This window comes from Hippoglossus hippoglossus, chromosome 20 (genome assembly GCF_009819705.1).
Source record: "Hippoglossus hippoglossus isolate fHipHip1 chromosome 20, fHipHip1.pri, whole genome shotgun sequence".
NCBI classification, from domain to species: Eukaryota; Metazoa; Chordata; class Actinopteri; order Pleuronectiformes; family Pleuronectidae; genus Hippoglossus; species Hippoglossus hippoglossus.
In genome coordinates, this window is record NC_047170.1 from 12534628 (window position 1) to 12556595 (window position 21968).

A 21968-nucleotide genomic window follows, 5' to 3' on the forward strand; every position below is an offset into this window, starting at 1 on the left:
TGTGCGCGCGCGCGCCTCCACCACCTCCACCTCCTGTGACGTCACCAGCGGTAAGCACTCCACCCGGAAGCTTGAACCACAGACTCCATATTAAACGTCGGGTCTCCCGCTGCAGCTGTAGTTCCGGTATCGTCCACACGACAACAACACAGAGCGGTACACCGGAAACCAGAGCCGTCACCGGGACGGACACTTCCGCTCAGGAACCCGGCGGAAGATACCGTCCAGTCGATATTTACCGGAACCTGTCGGCATGTAGCAGCTCAGTGCTCAGGTCTGTTAACTCCTCTGTTTATCTTCTGTTGTGTAACTCACGTTGTGTTTGAGATTTAGTTGTCGCCATGTGTCGCTTCCGGACATGTTTGAACTGAAATCTGTGATGAGCAGCCTCCAGACTGTGAACTTTGTGAAAGTGCTAATACACGAGAAGCATGAAGAACATGAAGAATAACGTGTCAGTGCTGCCCAGGAAACACTCAACGAACCTGCTATCAAGTTACATCGACTTCAATGTTCACTGCAGAGACCGATTAATCGTTTAGCCGATAAAAACTGTCCTACACAAGCCTTTCACCGACATGTCAGTATCAGTGTTTATGTTTTTTAAATATAAAAGCTTTTAATTTAGAGAATAAACTGCAGAAAAGATTCCAGTTTTTTATTCTAATGCGATAACAGTGTTTATTTTCCTTATACAGGTTCTATAGATTTGGTTGTATTTGTGTTTTCATTTTATTTATAGTTATTTATCATAATTTATGGTTAAACTGTAAAATATCAAGCCACAATCACATTTCGTAAACTACTTTCAGATAGATGCACCGAAGCCGGGATATTTTCCCTAAAATATTCAGGATAAATAAAAAGAAGCATAGTAACATAAACACCACAATTACTTTTAAAAAGTTGCATATTGATTTTCTGTCTTCTGGTTTGTTAACTTGATCTCTACAGAATACATCCCTGTTCTTAATTACAGCTGATTATCATGAGGCCTCACTCAGAACTACAGACATCTGCGTTATGTCTTCACAGGGATACAGGGCTGTTTTTCTTTCTTTCTGCAGCGCTATTCAATGTCCTGCAGCAATTGCAAGTCAAAAGAAGTGTATACCACAGGAAATAAAGTGTTACATCAGGACATAAAACTGCTTAGCACCACTGTCATGAATCCTTGCAGCAGTATATGTCTTGTTTTTTTGTTGTGGTCAGGGAGCAGATGTGCTGTTCGACTCTACCACACTCCCATTAATCAGAACATGTTGGGCTATCTGTCTTCTCTGGTGCTGCTGACCTTTATGTCCCTTTTTTACTGTTAGTTTGATCAGTGGCTGGACAATAGTAATAACACACGCTCAGATTTTTTGTGAATCGGTCTCACACAGGCCTCCTCAACAGAGCCACATGCCCCCAGAGAGGTTTAATTGAGCTGAAGGATTAATCCCCCTCATCCGGTGTTGCTCTCTGTGATCAAGAGGAGACCTGCTGCAAACGCTGCCGCTGACTCAGCTGCTCTCTGAACCGTGGGGCTTTAAAGCTGCAGCATTGAGGCTGTTCACTTTCTTACAGTGTGACAGATGTGAGGACAGGAGGTGGATTGGATAGGATCAAATGAGCAGGGTCTGCTTTGCAGTGTTGGCAATGATGGTGGAAATCAGTTTGGATCCACCATCTAAAGCACCGTGCAGATGTCAATTATCTCACCTCTGTCTCTCATCTGCCTTAAACTGTCTTTCTCATAACGCCTACACAAGTTCAGTTAAGGATTGATGATGTTTTTTTTTAACTTGTCACAGGCTGCCAGGCTGTTTGTCATGAAGAAACGAGCCAACAAGGTGCGGGAGGAGGATGAGTCCTTGTGCTGCTGCGAGTACGTAAACAGACACGGGGAGCGCAGCCATGTCGCAGCCTGCTGCTGTGACTGCGAGGACCTGGATGACGTTTGTGACAGGTGAGAGACATCTAACTCTAGGGGTGCAGCCACAGGCTGTGAACAAAAAATGGACGTAGACTCACAGGTCTGGAAAGTGAAGCTTAAGCAGAAGTTCCTGAAAACTGTATTAGTTTGAATGACCAGCCAAGAGCGACCACACTGATTACATAAAGAAGTTTGTTTCTATTAAAGTCTGGTTTAAAAAAACTTTCCAAAACAAAAGTTTACAAACCAAGGAGTGAAATAATAATATAATAAATAATATTATCTTGTTGAGATTAATTTGGAATTAATTGATTAATTGGCCAAATGAATGTAAAACACCCTATCGGACCTGGTATTAACATCCACCTCAAAATGATCCCATCACATGTGGAGGACTCAGAGTTCATCAGTTCACACCAGGCATCAGAGTGTGTCTCCATGCGTGTCTCGAGTGACCACTTGTTATCGGATCCCTGCTGTAAATAAATAAACACTCTTCAGTTTGCAAAGACCAAATTGGGTTTTTAGCCAGATTGACTCAACAGTACAGGCAGAGTTAAAAGCTGAGTGAATGGGAAATTTTAGCTCATGTTGTAAAAGTATACTCCTGTTTTCCCCGTCAGGTTTCTGAAGAGGGAATCCCAGAAACCTGAATCCCTGTCACAGGTCTCAGCAGTCGTCAATGACCGGATTCGCGTGCCCTGGCTGTGGGGTGGAGCCCGCAAAGTGGAGCTGTCTGTCATCCCTCCTCTTATTCTCCTTCCTGTCCTACTGCACCTTGCTGCTCTCCACTTCCTGCTCGGCATTGTGGTTCTGACGGCTCTGCCCGTTCTGGTGTTGTGGTACTACTACGTCACCCACCGCAAGAAGGGACGGACACTCTTCTTCCTCAGCCTCGCTCTCTTCTCCCTGGCTTACACTTACTACATGTTCGTCACAGAGGTGTTTCCCCGTGGGGATATCAGCCTGGTCCAGCTTTCGGTGGTGACTGTGGGGGTAATCCTCACTCTGGTAGCTCTCGTCCACACTAAGAGAGAACCTGGCGCCGTGCTGCCAAAGCCACATGATATCCACAGCACAGTGACATATTACAGCCCTCTGGCAGACAGGGACCACGCCGCCAACGGAGGGAAGCAGGATGTGACGATGACAGTACCCAACTGGACAGGGTCACGGGAGCAATCAGGGATGGAGCCGAACGAGAGCAGCCAAAGGAACTGGTGTCCAGTGTGCAGGGCGGTGCAGCCCCCGAGGGCGGGACACTGTCGGATCTGTGGTGTGTGCGTGCTGCGTCTCGACCACCACTGCGTCTGGTGGGTTCCATTTAAAAAGCCTCTCACTCGGCCAGTCTTCCCTGTTTCTTCCACTGTTGTGTTTGTGCAGCTGTTTGTCTTGCATCTGAAACACTGCTGTGGTTTGTCTGCTTTTCTTCTTCACACATAATCTATTGTGCAAACATTCGTTACATTTTCTAAACGTGAATGGCATTGAGTAAAGCAAACTCATCAAGCTGCAGCAAACTACACACACACTCATAGATATCAGTCCCATAAATAAATAGGCCAAATGGAAGGAAAATGGAAATGCATTCAGTAGTTTCTGTGAGTTTAATACAGAGTTTCTGCTTTGTCTTCATTGACCATATTTGCATGTCGAGTCAAACATCACATGCATCGTAACTCCAGCTCCAAGTGAACATCTCCTTGCTTCCCTCCAGTCCTTTCCTACAGTATATGTGTGTTCCTGCTTGTCTTATGTGTCGTATATATCCCTCGAGTCTTAGTACAATGTTCTGTCTGTGTGTGTGTGTGTGTGTGTGTCTGTACTTGTGTGTTTGCTCCCTGTCCGTCATTGCCGGGGTAGGATAAACAGCTGTGTGGGGCAGGCCAATCACCGCAGCTTCCTGCTCTTACTCGTCCTCTTCCTGTCGACGTCTGTGTACGGGATCAGCCTGGTGCTGCAGAGCGTGTGTCCGACCCAACCCCTGCTTACCTCCCTGCTCTACTGCCCGGGCGTCTACGACCAGTACAGGTATTGAAAACACTGACACTCACAATTTCTAGTCGGCACAAACATGCAAATGGTATGATTACTTATTTAACTTGTGGCAAGAACGCAAAAAGGGTTATTTCCCAAAATGTCAAACTATTCCTTTTCATGTTAATATCGATATTGACCTCAATTTTCCTTCCATTGTATAAAGAACTGCCACCACCATTTTTTGGTTTACTTGTCTTAATGAATATTGGTTGAGAAATGTAATGGAAAAACATATATTTTTTTATTACAATCTGCACAGAACAAATTTAAACATCTCCTGAATCGCTCAATAATTAAAATTTTATGCCTAAAAGGAATAACTCGGCATCAGGGTTTATCCACAGTTCACATGGAACTCATGGAAACAGGCAACTGCAGATAACCTCGAAGCAGCAATCAAAATGGCCTTCTTTTAATAGCTAATAGAAACTGTATATTCAAACCGAGGCACTGTGGGGCATTCGGAAATTTTTCCCAGAACTCACCCCAAAATACAGATAAAATAACTTTGTCTGAGGTTCTTGCTTATTGGACACGAGGCCTCCTTCAGAACAGGGTTGAATCAGTTTCACAGAGCATCTTGGAGTGAATCCTGTCGAGCTGCTGGAGAGGAGACTGGCTGTTTGTGCTGGGAGCAACGAGAGAGAGTGGTAGAAGAGCGGTAGATTAAATAACGTGCTCTGGCAGTGCTGTCGGCATCGCACACTTTAAGTGAGTCTTCAGAAGATGTTTCTCAACCTCAGACAACACATCCACTGTTAAAAGGCTCACACTGACTACTTTATAGTTTTGCAGGTTTAGGCTAAATTAATTTTCTGTGGTTACAAGCCCACCCAGTCATTTATATAAAGAGTAATGACCTTGTAAGTTTGGTGTTTGTGTGTGTGTGGTGATTCATTGTTATCTGGCAGCAGGTTACACCATCTCTTCTCCTTGTCTGTTTCCAGCGCTGCTCTTGGCTTCACCTGCGCCTGGTACAGCAGCATCGTCACCGCCGGGCTGCTTCACCTGCTCGTGATGCAGGTCATCAACGTCAGCCACAACGTGACCGAGCGCGAGGCACGCGGCGCTCTGCGAGACAGGACCGCTCGCAGCGCCTGCTGGGGGCTCGTGGTCGACACGGGCGTCTACTCTCTGGGTTTCCGTGGCAACTGGGCCGAGTTCATGGCCATGGGGGACAAACTGAGTCCTACCTCTCTCGACCGAACATACCTGGTGTAAGAGATTGTTACGCAGCCTGATTTAAAAAAACTGTTTGAGGTGGGGGGGGTTGTGGTGGGTGATAATGGCTGCTGTCCTGTTCCTGTCCACCGGATGGCAGCATGGCTCCTCTCACACTGACTTAAGTTCGCTGGCCGTCTTTTGTTGGGAGGACTTATCACCGACTCTCTGCGGCTATTCAGATGCCACCTGACTTTCGCTGACTTTATCACGCAGCAGTAACGAGGACAAACTTCAACAAGATGTGTTCACTGCCATTAATGTAACACTGGATGTCTTCCTTTGATTTGAACGTTGTCTTTATGTTTCCTCTACATTCCAGTGCCTTGGTCGGAGCCGACAAACTAGAGGGACATGAGAGCGAGTGATCTGTAGATCCTCGTTAGGATGTTTTCTTTGAGCACAGCGACATAATGATGCTTCTGCATCAGTCCAGTAACACATGGGCTGCACATCATTGAGAAGGATGGTCTCTCTGCACACTTCACCTCCTCCTCCATCCTTCACACGCATTCATCTGCAGTGCATTCACGAAGGTGAACACCTCACCTGGCCTTCTGAAACGTGCCGCGCATATTTATGTCACAGGTAAATGAAACATCCCTGCACCAGCCAGATAATCAGTCTAATTAAAATTCTGTGACCTGTCATTGCATTAAACATAATGAATGATTGGGTAGATATGAATTTATTACATAGTCTTCTGACCTTGTTCAGACTGACTCCTATTATTATGAAAGAAGCTAATAAATCAATACACATTATTGTCAGCTAGAGAAGTTAACTTTCGCTGATTTGAAGTTGTCACAGAGATTGAAAACATTTTTGAATCCTAGTAATTGTATGCGTCCACATGTTTGTATGAAATGAATTTCTATTTATTTTTATTAAAAGGATGTGAGAAATGTGCGCTTGTATTCACTTTCTTTGTGTTTCTATGAGTGTCCTCGGCACAGTTTGTGTGTCCTCTGTGTGAGTGGGCAGTTCCGACTCTCTCTCCCAGGGGCTTAGCGGTGGTAGCGAGCAGAAATCAGGCAGGACTTCGCTCACTTTCCGTCCCAGCTTCTCCCGCCGTGTCTCCCGCTGCCTTTCCCTGCGCAGCAAACACGGAAGCGGCCTCCAGGCCAGGAAACATCGCCGCAGCACCCGTCTAAATCGAAGGCAGATGGAGGGACAGATGGGAACAGAGCAAGTGGGCAATAAGAAGCTAAATTACAGAGACCTGCAAGTTGACAACACCTAATGAGTTTTCACATGACGTTACTTGGGGCTCGGTGACAGTGGCAGCTGGGTGGCCATTGAAAATTCACCTGCAGGCTGTGGTCATTTAGCCGACCTGGCCTTGGAAGCTGAAGTTCATATTTAGTGGCAGTGACAGTTAAATCAGAAAGTTGGAACATTGCTACAGTGATCATTAATCACAGTAGGAAAAGGTCCATATTGGTAACAGTAATGTTAGTTATAGTTGTTATAAAATAGTAAAGTTTGCATTTACCACAAATCTCTGCTGTGCCCGATGACAGCCTGAAAAATCTGGTAGCATAGCAACCAATTCTTAGTCTCGTTAGAGTCACATTACAAAATTAATTGAGTACGAGATAGAGGGGAAGAGGATTAATGCTGCAAATAAATGTTCTGTTACTCTGGGTCAGAAACCATTTAGTCCAGAACCACTCTCTCTACGCCAAATCAAGTTGGCAAGAGCGGAAACCGACTCCCATTAATTATAACACAAAGAGACGTTTGCAGGGAACAGCAGATGCGAGTCACTCCGCTGAAGACGAGGAGATGACGGTGTCATTTACAATCTAGTGCTCAGGCAGTTGCTGTAAAAAGGACAAAATATGTGTCGGTGCGTCACCACTGCTCATATTTCATCGTGGTAAATGTGTAACAACTTCTTATTCAATGGATGTTGCAGTGTCGACTCTTTGTCTTTAACTGTCGTACTTACAACAGAGGAAAGTAAAGCCCAGTCTTAAACTTTAAGTAGAAAAGGCCTTTGAGAGTCTTTATATTAAATTAATGTCAAGGCATCGTGGTATCGTTGTGTACTGTAGTCCGATTGGTCTGAAATTACATCCCATCTTGTATTTATAAGACACCCTGTTAGTAAGTGTCTCCAGAGGAGCACACTGCAGCGTCCATACAGTGAACATATGGCCGAGTGCTGTGTAGCAGACCTGTTGTTGTGCTTCTGAGCCAGCTCCCGACGGTCCCAGTCATCCAGCCTCTCCTGGGTCACATAGTTGAGCAGCGCCAGCAGAAACCTCCTCAGAGTGCGTGTGCGATAGAAACGCTCGGCTTGCTCCTGCTGAATCCGCCGCCAGTCCCTCAGCTGAAACAGACCACGCTCACTTAGAGACAGGGATGTTCACCTCCATGGACGTTGTGTTGTCATTGCTGTTGGTCTGACTGTTTGCAGGATTATGCTTAAACTACGGAAATGATTTTATTGAAACTCTGTGAAAGGGTGGGGTACGGGCCGAGTGTTTTTCTGCGAGTTTCTTAAAGAAATTAGATATTGATGATTTTTGTGAATTTTTCATGGAATACTGCTCAGATCTTTTTTCTTTTATATTTGTACTTTATGAATGAAACAATCATGTTTGGATTGTTGGGCCTGGGCAGAGCTTTACTCCACTGAGTGTCACTCTAGTTTAAAGGTGCAACATTTGCCACACAAATGATTTATCTTCCACTTCCAAAGCTGGAAAATGCTGCTCATTGTCACTCAACACCTTTTATTGATTCAACTCGGCAGTTAAAGCAATAAAAGTTAGGGGCGAGGTGAAAGAGATGGCACCGACTTAAACAAGAAAATCACTTTATAATGTTTGTTTTTCAAGACTGGCCACATGAAAATGCAACAGGTATCTCCTCCTCTAACAGGTAGAGGAGGAGATTTGGAAAGGTCAGTGTCAGAAGATTGGGGGGGGGCAGCTGCAATCCTTGTTGAGGTTGTGTGTGTCTGTGTGTCTGTGTGTGTGTGTGTGTAGGTGTATATACACACTCTCATCCAGCAGCTTAAGCTCCTCTGAAGCAGACAGTGCCGGTGCAGTTGGTCAGCAGAAGCTTCTTTCCCAGACAGGGCCTCTCTTGTTGATTGCTGCCAGCCGAGTGTGCAGCTCTTCAGGAGGAGGAGATTGTGATGACTCTCGGCCAGCTGGCGGTGATTGAAAAGAAAAAGTGGCGATGGTGAAAGCATCCAAACTCAATCACATGCGCCAGGTAGAAATAATGGAGTGGTATGAAGTGAAGAAGGGCCCAGAGGGGATTTTTATCTCGCTGTGAAGCATGTATGCAGAGGGTTTTCTGTATTTCCTTATGATGTTGTGACAAAGGAAGGGAACATTTGGAAGATGAATTGACAATGACGTCGAGGGAATTCAGTTAGAAAGGTGTGTTCTGAGCTGGTGTGGACGTTTTCACTTTGTTTGAGTGCGTGTCTCTGCTTTGATCGTACATTCCAAGAGTATAAGTGTCGTTGCATGGAGGGTATCTGTGTGGTTTGTGTCTTTGCTGTTGGCTTGCTGGGTTTAATTTAGATGCCAAGTGAGTATTTTTACCAAAAACAGTTTGCTCATTGCTCACAATCATCAGACTATTAAAGGTGTTGGAGTGGGTTGCCTGTGGATACACAGCATGTGGTTTGTGTTACTTCATAATAATAATAATAAACTTTCTATAGCACCTCTGAAAATCAAAGTGCTTAATATCAGGGAAAGTACAGCACCAACAGATGGATAATTCTAAGGTGGAATAATCGTCATAGAACAAATAAAAACAAATAAAATAAATAAATATATATATATATATATATACCATAGTAAAATGGTAAAAAAGTGTTTTTGTTTCATTGCTGTTATTATCATGGTGATTTGGTCAGAACTTTCCAGCATCAACCAAAGTTAACAAGTCTCCAAACAATGTGGATTTGTTATATGTAGTAGAAACATGGAGGACGTTCTCATCCATCAGGCCCAGGACTCCATCATTTCACTTCATCCATGTCCTCACCTGAGACTGAAACCTGGAACTTTCTGTCGCCAATAACTCTCAGACTGCACAAACCTACATATCCAACATTCATATTGCAAACATCTTTTTTCTAGTGTTAAGAGTATTTTTCTTACTTTTCCCTATTTTCATATATGTATATTTATGCTCATGCACAAACACATCGCAGCAAATTCCTTGTATGTGTGAACCTATTTGGAAATAAACCCCCGATTGTGATTCAGAAGGAGCGGTTACGCAGTGACAGCAGGAGAGCTGCTTGTGCTCCGTGATCAGTAGCTGATACCATTCCACTGTCAGCAAATTGTGTGCGTTTAACAAACGCTGATATTTTGGGGTCAATGTCTGCACTTAACAACCTGACTCCGCTGCTCGGAGAGAAACCGTAAATGATGTCAAATGCAGTGGAGACTCACACGGAGCTGGAACCAAACAAGCAGCATCCAGCATTATCATGATCTTCTGAAATTACTTTGGCCGACATTAAACAAAGACTTTAGAAGAACAATATGCACGACTTTGCACATTTACTTATCTGAGGTTGTGTTCATTTAAATCTGCATTATGGGAAGTTTCTTTACAAACAAATACAAATTTCTTAAATGCCTTTAAGTTTGTGTATCAGTACTTTTTCAGGACATTTTAACTATACAATACTGATAATTGTGATAATTTGGAAATTCATGACATTTTCCAACAGTGTGATTTCTGCCTTTGTGATTGACTGCAAAGAAAAAATACATGAAAGTAGCAGGTTCTGGTAATGTGTGTGTGCTGTGGCCACTTCTGAATGATAAAAAGCCTTCAATAGAGTCTGTGAGCACATCACCTCTACAGCAGATTACAGCTTCTCAAACACTATTATATGCGCTCTTTTTAATGTTCAAGCAAGTCTATAACCGGGGAGGCTTTTTTTTGTATTATTCACATTCTCGGCATTTACCTCGCCTGGGAGGTTCGTGCCACATTTACCTCTGGATGTCAAATTTTCTCTCCTTTGCTTATTGAAATTCGTTTCCGACAACGTGTGAGATAATGAAACGCCCAAAGCACAATTTCCCATTTAAATAAGATTTTTAAAAGCTGAGGCCAGACTCAAGAACGCCTCCTGGGTTCTCTGGGAGGACTGAGAGCAGATTAAGTTTTCAGGGAAATTGTGTGTGTGTGTGTGTGTGTGTGTGTGTGTGCGTGTGCTAATGCCGTGCACGTACGACAGGTGATTTACCTGTGTGTTGGCTCGTTTGAGCTGAATGAGGCGTTTCCACGGCGCCAGGCCTCTCCGTAGCAACAAGGTTCCTAGGTAGTGTTGACGGGCGACTTTCAGGAGCTCTTGCTGCCTTTTCACCTGCCTTTTACTTTCCTCTTCCCTCTGCAAACACACACAGAAAGTGACATTCATTTAATATTCTGCAATGTGTCACAATGTGTCGTGTTAAGTCACTAGCTTATAAATATGAGTCAGAATACAAGAAGCAGTCATCTCCTCGACTGCTTCACGTATTTTGGCTCATAACTTTGTGAACATCCATGAAATATGTAACACGTCTCACTTCTCTTTCCAGCCTCTTCTCCTCCCTCCTCTTTTCTGCTGCTCTGCGTTTTTCCTCCTCCTCCTCGCTCTTTCTCTGCTCCTCAGCTGCTTTCATCTCAGCCTGGAAACATCAGGTTCTTTGGTTATATTCTTTCCCCCCCACAACATGCCGTCAAACAATTACAACTTGCCACGACGGTACAAAGCACTTCAGCTCTCCTGAACACGACTTCCCAATCTCTCACCAGCTTCTCCTCCTCCTTCTTTCTCTTGAGCTCCTCGATTTCCTTCCTTCGCTCTGTGCGTTGGCGGGCGCGGGCCTCCATGGCTGAGGGATTAGGGTGAGTCTGTTATTCTCAGGAGAGGATATGTGCATTTTTTTCAAGATATATATTTATTGACTTTTTTTATGCATTATGGCAGAAAGAATTCATCATCGCCACTTTACAACGTCTTAACACAAGCAGACGAAACAGTATGACGATTGTCCATCCTCAAATTCCCTCTGTATGTAATGTACTAACCAGCTTAGTCAACCGGGCTTTACATTTTTTTTAAGTTTTGAAAGGACAATCATCACTCCATACAGAGGATATGTGTGTTTATGTATGTTTCACTCTTATATAAAATTCTCAACGTGGATGTTAAGGTAGCATCAGTGCTGCTGTTGAAGGACTTCTCTATACATCTGCCTACAGGCTATAGTGTCTGCAGTTCGTCTGACATACTTGGGACTCAAGGTCAAGCAATTTCCTCTATAAGAGTCTCTGTGTGTTTCTGTGTATACTGTATGTGAGTCGCTGTGTTGAGCTTGAATAGTGTAGGACTGACCGGAGATGATTGGAGGAGGGCATGTCTGACATGTGACAGCTTTCCTCGGAGGCGTCCGCTGATTGTCGGTCTCTGCGGAAACTCTCTGTTCCCTGAAACAGTAACAATCACAGCCAGAGGTAAGAGAAACAAAGAGCTGTCACAAACCTGTCTGCCCATTCACATACATCTGTAACACCTTTTTGCTTTTTATTCATACGAACATTTCAAAAACAGGATATGAAGCACAGACACACACCTGGTTTCAGGCTCTGCCTCCTCCATATTAGCAGATGGGACATGGACCAATCTAAAAAAGTCAAAGTTCACGTCAAATAAATTGTAGGTAGTTCTTATCATACAGATGTTTGTTCATGGTTGGTTTCTGGTAAGTTAGATTTTGATTTGTTATTTGATGCTTTAAAAACAGGTGATTGACTCTTTATTGGTCGAGTGCGTGGACCTTGCTCCATCCCCTGATCGCTACTGTGCAGACTCCAAATGTGCAAGATCGCATATTTCCGTATATTCTGGCCTCATTACTGGACAGTGTGAGGAAGAAGGGACGTGTCGTCCATCTTCATATACAGTCGATGGGTTGTACAGGCTTCTTGGAAAGCGTATTTCATCTTTTGTCACAGAAATATAATTACACAAGCTCAAAACATTAACTTTACACGACCTCCTGCTCTTCCGTTCTCTCTGAATTCTCCTGTAACTGATCATCTTCTTTCCTTTTACTCCTGTGAGATTTGTTTTTAATGAGGAAAGCTAATAACGGACAAAGGTTAAAACTTTCCTCCCATGCTCGGCCACTCAAGAGTCCGCGCACACACACAAAAACCTGCCAACTTGTTGTGCCATTAGTCTCCACCCTGGAGAGAGAAGGGAGCGTAGCTAAGGACTATTCATCATCTTGAGAGAGTTTCAGAGCTAATAGCACATTTGAGGGTATGTGGAGTTCGAGAGGCTGTCTAGCTCATAATGCACTGTCAGGGGGGCTGTACAGAGAAAGGATTGAATGGGAGACCAGCCATCATACTGTATAGGATAACACATACACACAGTATATACACACTATCCAAGTGACTAAATAATCCCATACAGCAGCAAAGACTCGATAGATCAAAAAAAAAAAACTAGGATAATTGGCCGATGCCGATAATGGCAGATGGTCTCCGCCAACCAGGGCAGTTTCAGTCTACGTACATTTTCTTCAGAGTATTACGAAGTCACTGTGACCTTTGACCACTGGAATCTTATCAGTTCATCTTTGAAGTGTCAACTGATCAATATTTGAAGAAATTCCCTAAAGGCAGACTTGAGGTATTATGTTCAAGAGGCTAAAAATATGTTTAGTGTGGCCATCAGTTAATCCATGAGTCTGAGTGAACATTTGTGCCGAATTTGAAAGGATTCTTTGAAGGCGTTCTTAAGATGTCATGTTTGCGAGGCAGAAAAAAAGGCTTTGAAAGGTAACAGTGAAATTTGACCACAAAATTCTAATCAGTTCATCCGCGTGTCCAAGGGAACGTATGTACCAGATTTGAACAAATTCCCTCAAGGCATTGGTGAGATATCGTGTTCACAGGAATGCAACAGACAGACGAACAACCCATAAACATACAGTAATTCCTCGGACCGCTGGCTGTCGCCGGCGTGGAGCCATAAAAATGCTGCTTTCCTCTCGTCTCAGTGTGTGTGTGTGGGTGTTCAATCGATAAGTCAGTCCAGGGTTTCAGTTACTGATTATACAAACAATGTATAAACAATGTTGTTTCAATTTGAAATGAAGTTTAGTTTCTGCTCCACCATGATGCAGCATGTCTAAAGGGATCTGCTCGACTGTGGCGTCCCACGTTGTTGTATCTGCTGTTGCTCTGCTGCGACGTCGGTGCAGAAAATCGATAGTAAACAAAAAGAGGCGCGCATCAAGAGCTCGTCCAAACAGTGAGGAAACGGAGTAAGGGTGAACTAGTTCTTCAGTAAATGACTTTCTATTAAAACTGCTGCATTAATGATAGAGCGTGTCTTTGAGGTAACTGAGAACTTTTAAATGAATGCTGATTTGGATGTGGTGTATTATTTTAATGCTTCTACCTGGAGGCTGAAACATTTATTATGAGTGTCGAGTTAAACAAACTGGAGCCTCATTTGAAATGCTGTTCCACAGTGTTTTTTCAGGGTCATTTTCAAATCCAACTGACTAAAAGAATCCATAATAATAAAAAATATTAAACTTCAAATTAGTCTACAGCACTGGAAATCTCAAACAGGACATGCCATGTCACTTCAATTAAATTCTTGTCATCCATATTAATCTTTAACACTGTCGCCCTACATAGATAGTAAGTCTATAAAATGCAAAGACAATTTGATATGTAACATCTGTTGTGCAGAATCCATGTGCTGATGAGGACTGTGTGAAATGACTGAGAGCTTCAGTACTGCTAACTAATGGAGCCTGAGGTTTCCACCGCTGTTTCCAAGTTACAAAATTAATTCTGCAAATTAATGTCAAAGCACTGGTGAGTGCACAATGATGCAAGGTGAGTTAATGACCTCTGCCAAGGAGGTTATGTTTGTTTGTTAGTCTGGTAGATTACACAACTACTACAGGACGGATTACCATAAAACCTGGTGGAAGATCGGGATTCGCGTCAGGAAAGAACATATTAATGTTTGTGTGAGGATCCGGATCAGGGGGCAAATCAAGAAATGTATTTAACATTGTGCGATTTTTTCCACTTTTGGGGTTTTCACCAATTTCCCAGGGAATAGTTTATGTATCAGGCATATTTAGGGGACAGATATTAATAAGTTTGTTGCGACTTGATTGAATTTAAGGGGACTGTGAGGCCTCTCTGAGTGGAAACCTCTGAGTGTGAATGTGATAAGCCCACAGACATCTTCAGTGCCTTTCACATTACCTCTGCTCTGTGGGCTCAGAGTCGCGGCTCTTTGGTCTCGAGCCTCTTCGCTTTGATGGTTGTGAGAACTGTGCAGTTTTCTCCGTCTCCTCCTCCAAACCCTTCACGCTCTGCTCCTCCTTCAGCTGTGCAATTTGCTCTTGCTGCACCTTCAGCAGCCTCCGTTGTTGTGCGATGACTTGCTGCTGGATGGCGTGTCTGTTCTCAAACCTGTCGCTAGGTGAGGTGGTGCTTTTTGAGGAGGCGAAGCCGCCACCGACCCCTTGCTGCCGTGCATCCTGGAGCTCAGCAGCAGTTGGAGCTGCATGCCTTCGGGTCACCTGCCATGGCTGAGTGGGCTGTGCCGCGGTTCTCGCAGGCATCTTATCCTTATGTAGTGCAGAGGCGTTACGGGCCAAAGAGCCTGACCTGTGGTGATCCCCCTACAGCGAATGTAATAGAACAGAGGAGAAGTTGGTAAATTATAGATGACAGAATCACGGACAGAAACACTGCCTTTAGGCCGAGGTCTATAAAGAGCTTATGGGGGTTGCACAGAAACAGCACCAAGCTCCGATCTATCTCTACACCCTGATATATATAAGGAAAGTATGTCTCCCTTCTACCATGAACTCCTGCAGTTCCAACTTCATCTCCCGCTCTGCTTCCTCTGTCCCTCGAGCTGTGTTCCCGTGTCCTACACCTCTCATTTCTCTCTGTTTCCCTTCTCCTCCTGCTCGCCCTCTCTCCAGAGTTGTGAATATTTCAGCAGGAAATCTTTTTCTCCCTGGCTGAAGCACCAAAAAAGGTTCAGCTCATCTCACGCAAAAAGATAAGAATTGGAAGAGAACTTTTTTTTTGCTTGTTTGCCTCAGTGATGACGCCTTTCACACTTCCTGCTGAGAACAGTCCTAATGTTTTAGTCATGATTCCACTCAGTGTAATATCTGAGCCACTATTAAATTTAATCTGCAGATGTGTGAGTGCATCTGTCACCTTCTTCCTGGTCTCTGGTGGATTCGATGCCTCGTGTGGGGCCATTATTGGTCGATCAAGGGGGGCTCCTGGGGGCTTGAGTTTGCCTGTTGATGCAGCGCTGATTAAAGCGGCCATTTTCCGGCGGGTTTCCTGCTGCTGGGCCAAAAGCTCTCGTTGTTCCCTCTCCTTCCGACACCACAGCCGCCACTCGTTCACACAATGTTTCAGCAGCCGCCTTCGGTCACTCTCCACAGCCAGCTGGCATTGTCTGGAGGAGGAAACAGATGGGATTTTATATTCAAACATCAATTATTGTTGAGTAAAGTTAACAGGATATAAATGTTTCATTTATCAGTGAGTGAACTGAAGAGATAATGTCACAATTTATATTCTAATTTAGAAAAGAGGAGTTAGTAGACATGGTGTAATTTGTGATAAAGGCGTTGACAGGTTAATGGGACGTTTCATCATTTATTACCTTCCCCAAGGATGGCCACATGAATCTTGATGAGAAAAATGTTGTATATTCAGGGAACTGATATATATGAGTGTGCAGTTTGGTGCAGCTTGATTGATTTTAAGGACTCTGTGAGCCTTGGCGGAGGTATGCACTCTACCACTTCATGATTCTTGCCTGTTTTCGGTCCGTAGCCTCTCCTCTGTTCTCGCCACTTCTCGCTGCCTCTGCTCTGCCCACACCACTGTCCGCCAGCCTCGCCATGCTCTCAGCTTCCTCTTCCAGTCAGAGAGGGCCCCGGCCTTACCCATACGAAGCCTTCGGTCCAACACGACTGAATACCATTCAGAAAAATGCCTCTGCAAACACTTGAACAGACACACATCATCAGCATTGTTACATTTCCTGCACCGCAAACACACACACACACACACACACACACACACACACACACACACACACACACACACACACACACACACACACACACACACACACACACACACACACACACACACACACACTGGTAAATACTGGTACCAACCTTAAGGTTGCTCAAGTGAAGCATGGTTTGAATCGCCTGTTCTCTGTACAGTTGCTCTGCGTCCTGCTGCTGCTGCTTTGCAGAATGTGTTGGAGCTGACTGGAGGTTACTGGTCGACTTCTGACCTTCCATTCTCTCTCTCTCCCTGTGGAATAAACAAACAACTAGTACTGACTCTACCACAGCCCTGAGATGAACAACTCAGGGCTATAGTGTGAATGTCAGTATGAATAAAATTGTATATTACCATTCAATAATTCACCAAATAATCATATTAATCGCCACATAAAGAAATAAAACAGACTCTCTCCTCCATCAAGCTTCACAGATTCACTCATGTTTTTCCCCAACTGTGCAGGAATTTATCACATTTTATTGCAAACACCTTTAAATTTTTAATTTTTAAATAATATATCTCTAATTCCCTTAAAACTTAGTTACTCCAGCGTTTTATGGCTATAATATAAAATTATAATTCATCAATGACAACAACATAATGATTACTCAAGAATATGAATGGCTGGAGAAGGCAATGAATCTATTTTTAACTCACATTTTTCATTTGCCAAATATTTACAAAATACTATTGAAGTTTCCATCAGCCTCAGTTGTACTTGGTGTTTAGTGCTAATTAGCTTATATTAGCATGCCAGCATTAAAATAGCGAACATTACACCAAACATCAGCATGTTAGCATGCGAATAAGGTTGTATATTTGAGAATATATCTTTGTTCATATAATATCTTCACGTCAGTTTGTATTGAATAGAGAATAGTTATTTTTTACAGTCACTGTGGAAGTCACTGCAAAAGACTTGGCTGTATTGAAGATGGACGACATTGCTGCTTCTCAAAAATGAAGCCAAAGCATGTCGATCGCCCCCAGGTGGCTGGTTGCAGTACAGCTAGTAAATCCCATATATACAGTTTATGCTTTCACTCATAATCCCTTGTGCTCACGTCCTTACTCCAAGAAGAATATTTTAGCTTCTTATAATTTCCCACTCATGATGTATCAAATTTAAATATTTGTATGGTGACAGCCTTTGATTGCTTCCAGTGAAGTTACTTAAGACAGAGTTACAGTTGCGAGGCAGACAGACCTGGGCCTGTATCAACACACATGTTGAGAGATGATTACACAACACTGGTCTCTTTGGGGACACTTCCACAATTCTTGGAGCTGGCTCATCACAGGCTTACTTGTCAGGAAGCTACCATTAAGCCATTCTACCCATTATAGGTAGTTGGAGCCACCAAAATCAAATCCAACGCAATCAGTCAGGAAACATGGGGTAATTTTGGATATCGGGTTGTTGTAACTACTTCAGCAGAGGGCTGGCGGTTGCTGTGGAGACCGTACCTCTGTCGAATCAGTCGGTCCGGGCCTTTCCTCTCCTCCATCTGACGCCGCAGTCGCACCATCTCCTGCTGCACCATCTCTGCCTGTCTGTGCGCCTCCTGCTTCTTCCTCGCCTCCTCCTCTCGCTCCCTCCTCTTTGCCTCCTCTCTGGCTCCCCGCTGAGCCTCTCTCTCTCTCTGCTTGCTCTGCCTCTCTGCGTCACGTTGGGCCCTGTTCTCTCGCACCTTCAGTGACAATCAGTTGCAATTAGAGCAAATGAGAACACAATGGTGGGTCCCCTTCGTTCCAGCTGATTCGGTCATGGAGACATTTTCCAACCCACAGCATTAGTCATCTCATCTTCAAGAATTTTGAGCGTCACGTACCTGCTGGTGTCGTGCTTCCATTGTGATGAGCGGGTCCCTGAACTTCTTTCTTGATTGTCCGACATCCAGCACCAGTTCCTCCATCATCCCACTGTCTAAAACCTCCTGCTCCATCAGGCCTTGTAGGAAGCTTTTAACAGAGCCGTACTCCTCTTCCTCGGTCAGGCAGTTGTAGAGATCTAAGTATTTTGCACAAGTGAGGAGTTTTCAAATGACTGTATGAGTGATTTTATATCTGTACGCAAAGTACGTTTTTTGATTGGTTTGATCGATGGGCAGATTTTCTGAACTGGTGATTGATAACAATAATGAGCCACAGGTTATCTGGGTGAGTGACACAGTTTTTATTCTTACCATCAAAGCTGTCGTAGTCTGGGGCGGTAGGTTGAGTACAAGCCGGTGCAACGGGGCGTCTCCTCCCAGTGGAGCGCGTCAGGTCATCTTCCTCCTCCACCTCCAGCTCCGACCGCATCTTACTGCCCAGCCAACCATTAAGAAGAGCCTGAGCTGCAGGAAGCAACAACCAACAACCTGAATGTCGTGGTTCAACCTGCTGCACCGGGTCAACTCTCAGCTACACAGGAAAAGAACTCCTCTGTGGACAGCTCTGTTTATTTTTGGCAACTGGCTAACTTACCTTCACTGTAAGCGTCATCGTGTTCTTTCAACTGGTCAGAGCTTTGCAATGGAACGGCTCGGCTGCTGCTTCTTGACTGAGGTGTCTTGTGGGAGAAGACTTTAGATACAGCAAACTCCGAGGCCATCTCCACCCGCTGAGGACGAGGAAATGGACAAAAAGATGTCATCGGAAAAGCAAAACACATTAAGTTTACAATGATAGAAAAAGAACAAAGATATTGTACAATGGCATGAAAATTATGATTCATAGAGATGCTTGTATGTGAAAAACATAAGAGATTATAATGTTATGTTTCAGGAATATATAATTAGCGTGTTCAATCTTATAATCACTCGTTCAGCCTATTTAAATGGAGAAAATGTGTCATTGTGCTGTTTGGTATGTTTGTGTGCACCGTGCTGAATGTGGACAGGGGAAATAAAAGAAGAGAATTTCCTGAGGAGATACGAAAGATAATATTGGACAAGAATGTTTAAATAAAAAGATATAAACGCAACTAGATCATCTCCAATTGGTTTAATGTTCCACGTGACCACATTTGCTTATATTCTAAAGAAGTTTAAGGTCCGTGAGACTGTAGCCAACCTCCCTGTCTGTGGCTGCAAGAGGGAAACAGACCCAAGATTGAACAAGATGCTTTGAATGGTGGAAAAATAAATGTGGGTCTTGAAATAACCTATAGATTTTGTTTGACGTGGACACAAATGTTCCGTCGCCATGACATTCAAACTATCACATTTCAATTTGTAGCCCAGTATGACCCAATCCTATGTGTCTGTTCTATTGAATATGTTATAGTGAATGGTGGATACCAAGTCAGTTTTATTGTCAGGATACCAGCACTTTAAGCCACATCTGTACATAGCTGCCCTCACCTTCCTCCACTGATCAATATCCCCATTCTTCACGTGCACCTGTTATTGGGAGAAAAACATAAATTCAGTTGAGTTGACACTGTTTGCGAGCGAGAGGCCCATGGAACCGCTGCTCTCATGGTCACCTTTCTGCCTTGAAAAGCTCACAGAGACCTTGAACTGCAGGTGTACATGTGCAAATGTGACAGCTGGGCCAATTTCTGATGCCTGCGGATTAGTTCTCCAGGAAAGTTTAGCCATAGCCAGCAGATTACTTCAAAAGTAATTTCCCAGACGTTGCTTTACGAGCAGCAATCTCTGGCTCAGGCGGCAGTGATGTGAGGATCTGAGAGAGGCCTGCTGTGAGACATTTCTAAACTGGCCTCTGAAACAAGCCACATAGTATTAACACACTTACACCTCATTCATAAATCCAACAGGGCACTCTGTACAATTATGATCCAGGAGATTTGATAATCCAGAAAGGTAAAGAGAGTGAAAACATAATTGACATTTCCCCTTTAGATAAGAGAACGAGTGGAGGTGAGCATCTTGGGTTTTATTTCTTAGAGTAGACACATGTTAACATCTGTGAAGACTTTTAACTTTATAACCCTTTGATACACAACATGGGTCAAAAGTGACCCGGCTCAGTTTTTATTTTCTATATCTTTGCAGTGAATGAATGTCATCATTCAGTATTTCAGGTATTCCCCAATTAACATATTAAAATGTTTCCTTTGTTACTTTTTGATTAAAAATCATTTTTGTAAACAACATGGGTCAAACATTACCCGTATTCATTTCCTGAGTGTTTCTTTACTATATTTTTGAAACAAATGTATTTTATCACTTAATATTCTAAGTATTCATTTAATATCTTGTTTTCATAAATTTTGTATTTCTACATCACCTTTACACACACCTACCATTCATTTCACACAGCTGCGTTTGAACATCTGATGTATGTAAGTCTTATTATATACTTGAAATATAACAGTATATACTTAATAGACTGATTCATATGCATTTGAAAATATGCTTTTGATTTTCGTTATCCAGAGTGTTGGTATGGCTGGTCACAATCATTTCAGACTTACGGTTGAAATGGTCATAATGATGCTGCATGAAGAACAGGATGAGGGAAATGAGGAGGCAGTTCTTGGTCTTGATTCTGAGTCTGAAATCTCTGATGCTGAAGACCTAGACTATGTTCTACAGAATCAAGCTGGAGTTGTGGGTGTGTCTCGGAAATCCAGCTCTCCTGAATGAAGAAGGCTCCTTTAATGACATAGAAGACTAATCAAAGGAGCCTTCTCCAAAATGAAGAAGGAAGAATAAGCTATAACAGAATATAGCAAATAAACACTCACTGGTCCATGAAATAACACAGGAAATGAATATGGGTCATTTTGGACCCATGTTGTGCTAATAATTAGAAGGTGTTCGCATAGCTTGTGTTTCAAAGGGTTAAGGAAAGTAAACTTACCTTGTCTGCAGATGTTTTACTCCTGTTGAGGCTCCTCCACCTGGACAGGTGAGGGTTGTGACCTGGGAAAGTCATCATCTGTTTCGTTATCGACTTTTACCTCCACTGTAGTGTATTCCATAAAATCATTACTCTATATATCAAATCTATTTATAAGTATAACCACTTGAATACTCTAAATGTAAAGGCCAAATACTTTAAATGTGGATTAGATCGACGAAAAGTCTCACAGAAGTCACAACAAAAAGCCCTGACGAAACACAAGGGACGTAAACACAACTGCCGGAGCGTTTGATCGCATTGGGTTCTGGGAAATGTAGTAAATTAGCCTCCTTCCTTCGATAATTGTCGGACAAACGGAACACCACAGGACTACATTTCCCACTAGCGTCTCCTTGGTAACTATAGTAACAGTGTTTGCCTCCACAAATGTGCCAAACACTGAGAGAAAATACGAAATAAAGATTAAAATAAAATAATTGAAACAGTTTTTAATGTGTAAGTGTGTTGAATAACGATCTATGGTGCCATATACTCATATTCATTCATTTGTATTTATGTCGAACATGTGTGAATAAAAAAAGAGAAATTATACAAACAAGTGGAAAAAAATAAACAGCAAAAAAGTATTATTCACAAACAGTGATTATTTAATCAGCATATTTGAAAAGGAGTGAGAAGAAGTACAAACTTATTTAATATCACCCCTGGTTTATAGATCATTAATGAAATATTAACTTATACTTAACCAGCTTCCTATAGATCTATACATATGTGCTCTAACCATCAGCACACAGTGGCCAATGTAAACATGGTGTCACGCACATAC

At 43.2% G+C, this 21968-nt stretch overlaps 2 protein-coding genes across 2 annotated transcripts; one reads left to right on the forward strand and one right to left on the reverse strand.

Moving 5' to 3' along the window:
- The first annotated feature begins 75 nt into the window (after nucleotides 1-75).
- On the forward strand, nucleotides 76-6082 carry zdhhc23b (zinc finger DHHC-type palmitoyltransferase 23b). Its single transcript, XM_034572454.1, has 6 exons — nucleotides 76-274; nucleotides 1797-1951; nucleotides 2542-3231; nucleotides 3782-3949; nucleotides 4906-5175; nucleotides 5502-6082. Exons 2-6 carry the CDS (start codon nucleotides 1815-1817, stop codon nucleotides 5545-5547), a joined length of 1311 nt encoding a protein of 436 aa, XP_034428345.1. The 5' UTR covers nucleotides 76-274; nucleotides 1797-1814; the 3' UTR covers nucleotides 5548-6082.
- Nucleotides 3773-21331, reverse strand: ccdc191 (coiled-coil domain containing 191). Its single transcript, XM_034572453.1, has 17 exons — nucleotides 21140-21331; nucleotides 19672-19710; nucleotides 18794-18929; nucleotides 18511-18663; nucleotides 18157-18335; nucleotides 17792-18015; nucleotides 16429-16573; nucleotides 16062-16252; nucleotides 15446-15695; nucleotides 14471-14892; nucleotides 11562-11653; nucleotides 10976-11058; nucleotides 10750-10851; nucleotides 10425-10568; nucleotides 8193-8345; nucleotides 7363-7517; nucleotides 3773-6329 (listed from the first exon to the last, which is right to left on the reverse strand). The coding sequence occupies exons 1-17, from the start codon at nucleotides 21215-21217 to the stop codon at nucleotides 6098-6100; spliced, it is 2778 nt and encodes a 925-aa protein (XP_034428344.1). The 5' UTR covers nucleotides 21218-21331; the 3' UTR covers nucleotides 3773-6097.
- Nucleotides 21332-21968: the final 637 nt, after the last annotated feature.

Bases quoted from the DNA above. Each gene is read 5' to 3' on its own strand.
- zdhhc23b (XM_034572454.1), top strand. From the start codon at position 1,815: ATGAAGAAACGAGCCAACAAGGTGCGGGAGGAGGATGAGTCCTTGTGC. The intron at 3,232-3,781 runs GTGGGTTCCATT...TTGCCGGGGTAG, and splicing joins CTCGACCACCACTGCGTCTG to GATAAACAGCTGTGTGGGGC. The intron at 3,950-4,905 runs GTATTGAAAACA...GTCTGTTTCCAG, and splicing joins GGCGTCTACGACCAGTACAG to CGCTGCTCTTGGCTTCACCT.
- ccdc191 (XM_034572453.1), bottom strand. From the start codon at position 21,217: ATGATGACTTTCCCAGGTCACAACCCTCACCTGTCCAGGTGGAGGAGC. The intron at 16,253-16,428 runs GTTGGTACCAGT...TGTCTGTTCAAG, and splicing joins TTCACTTGAGCAACCTTAAG to TGTTTGCAGAGGCATTTTTC. The intron at 15,696-16,061 runs GCAAGAATCATG...TTCCTCCTCCAG, and splicing joins AGGCTACGGACCGAAAACAG to ACAATGCCAGCTGGCTGTGG.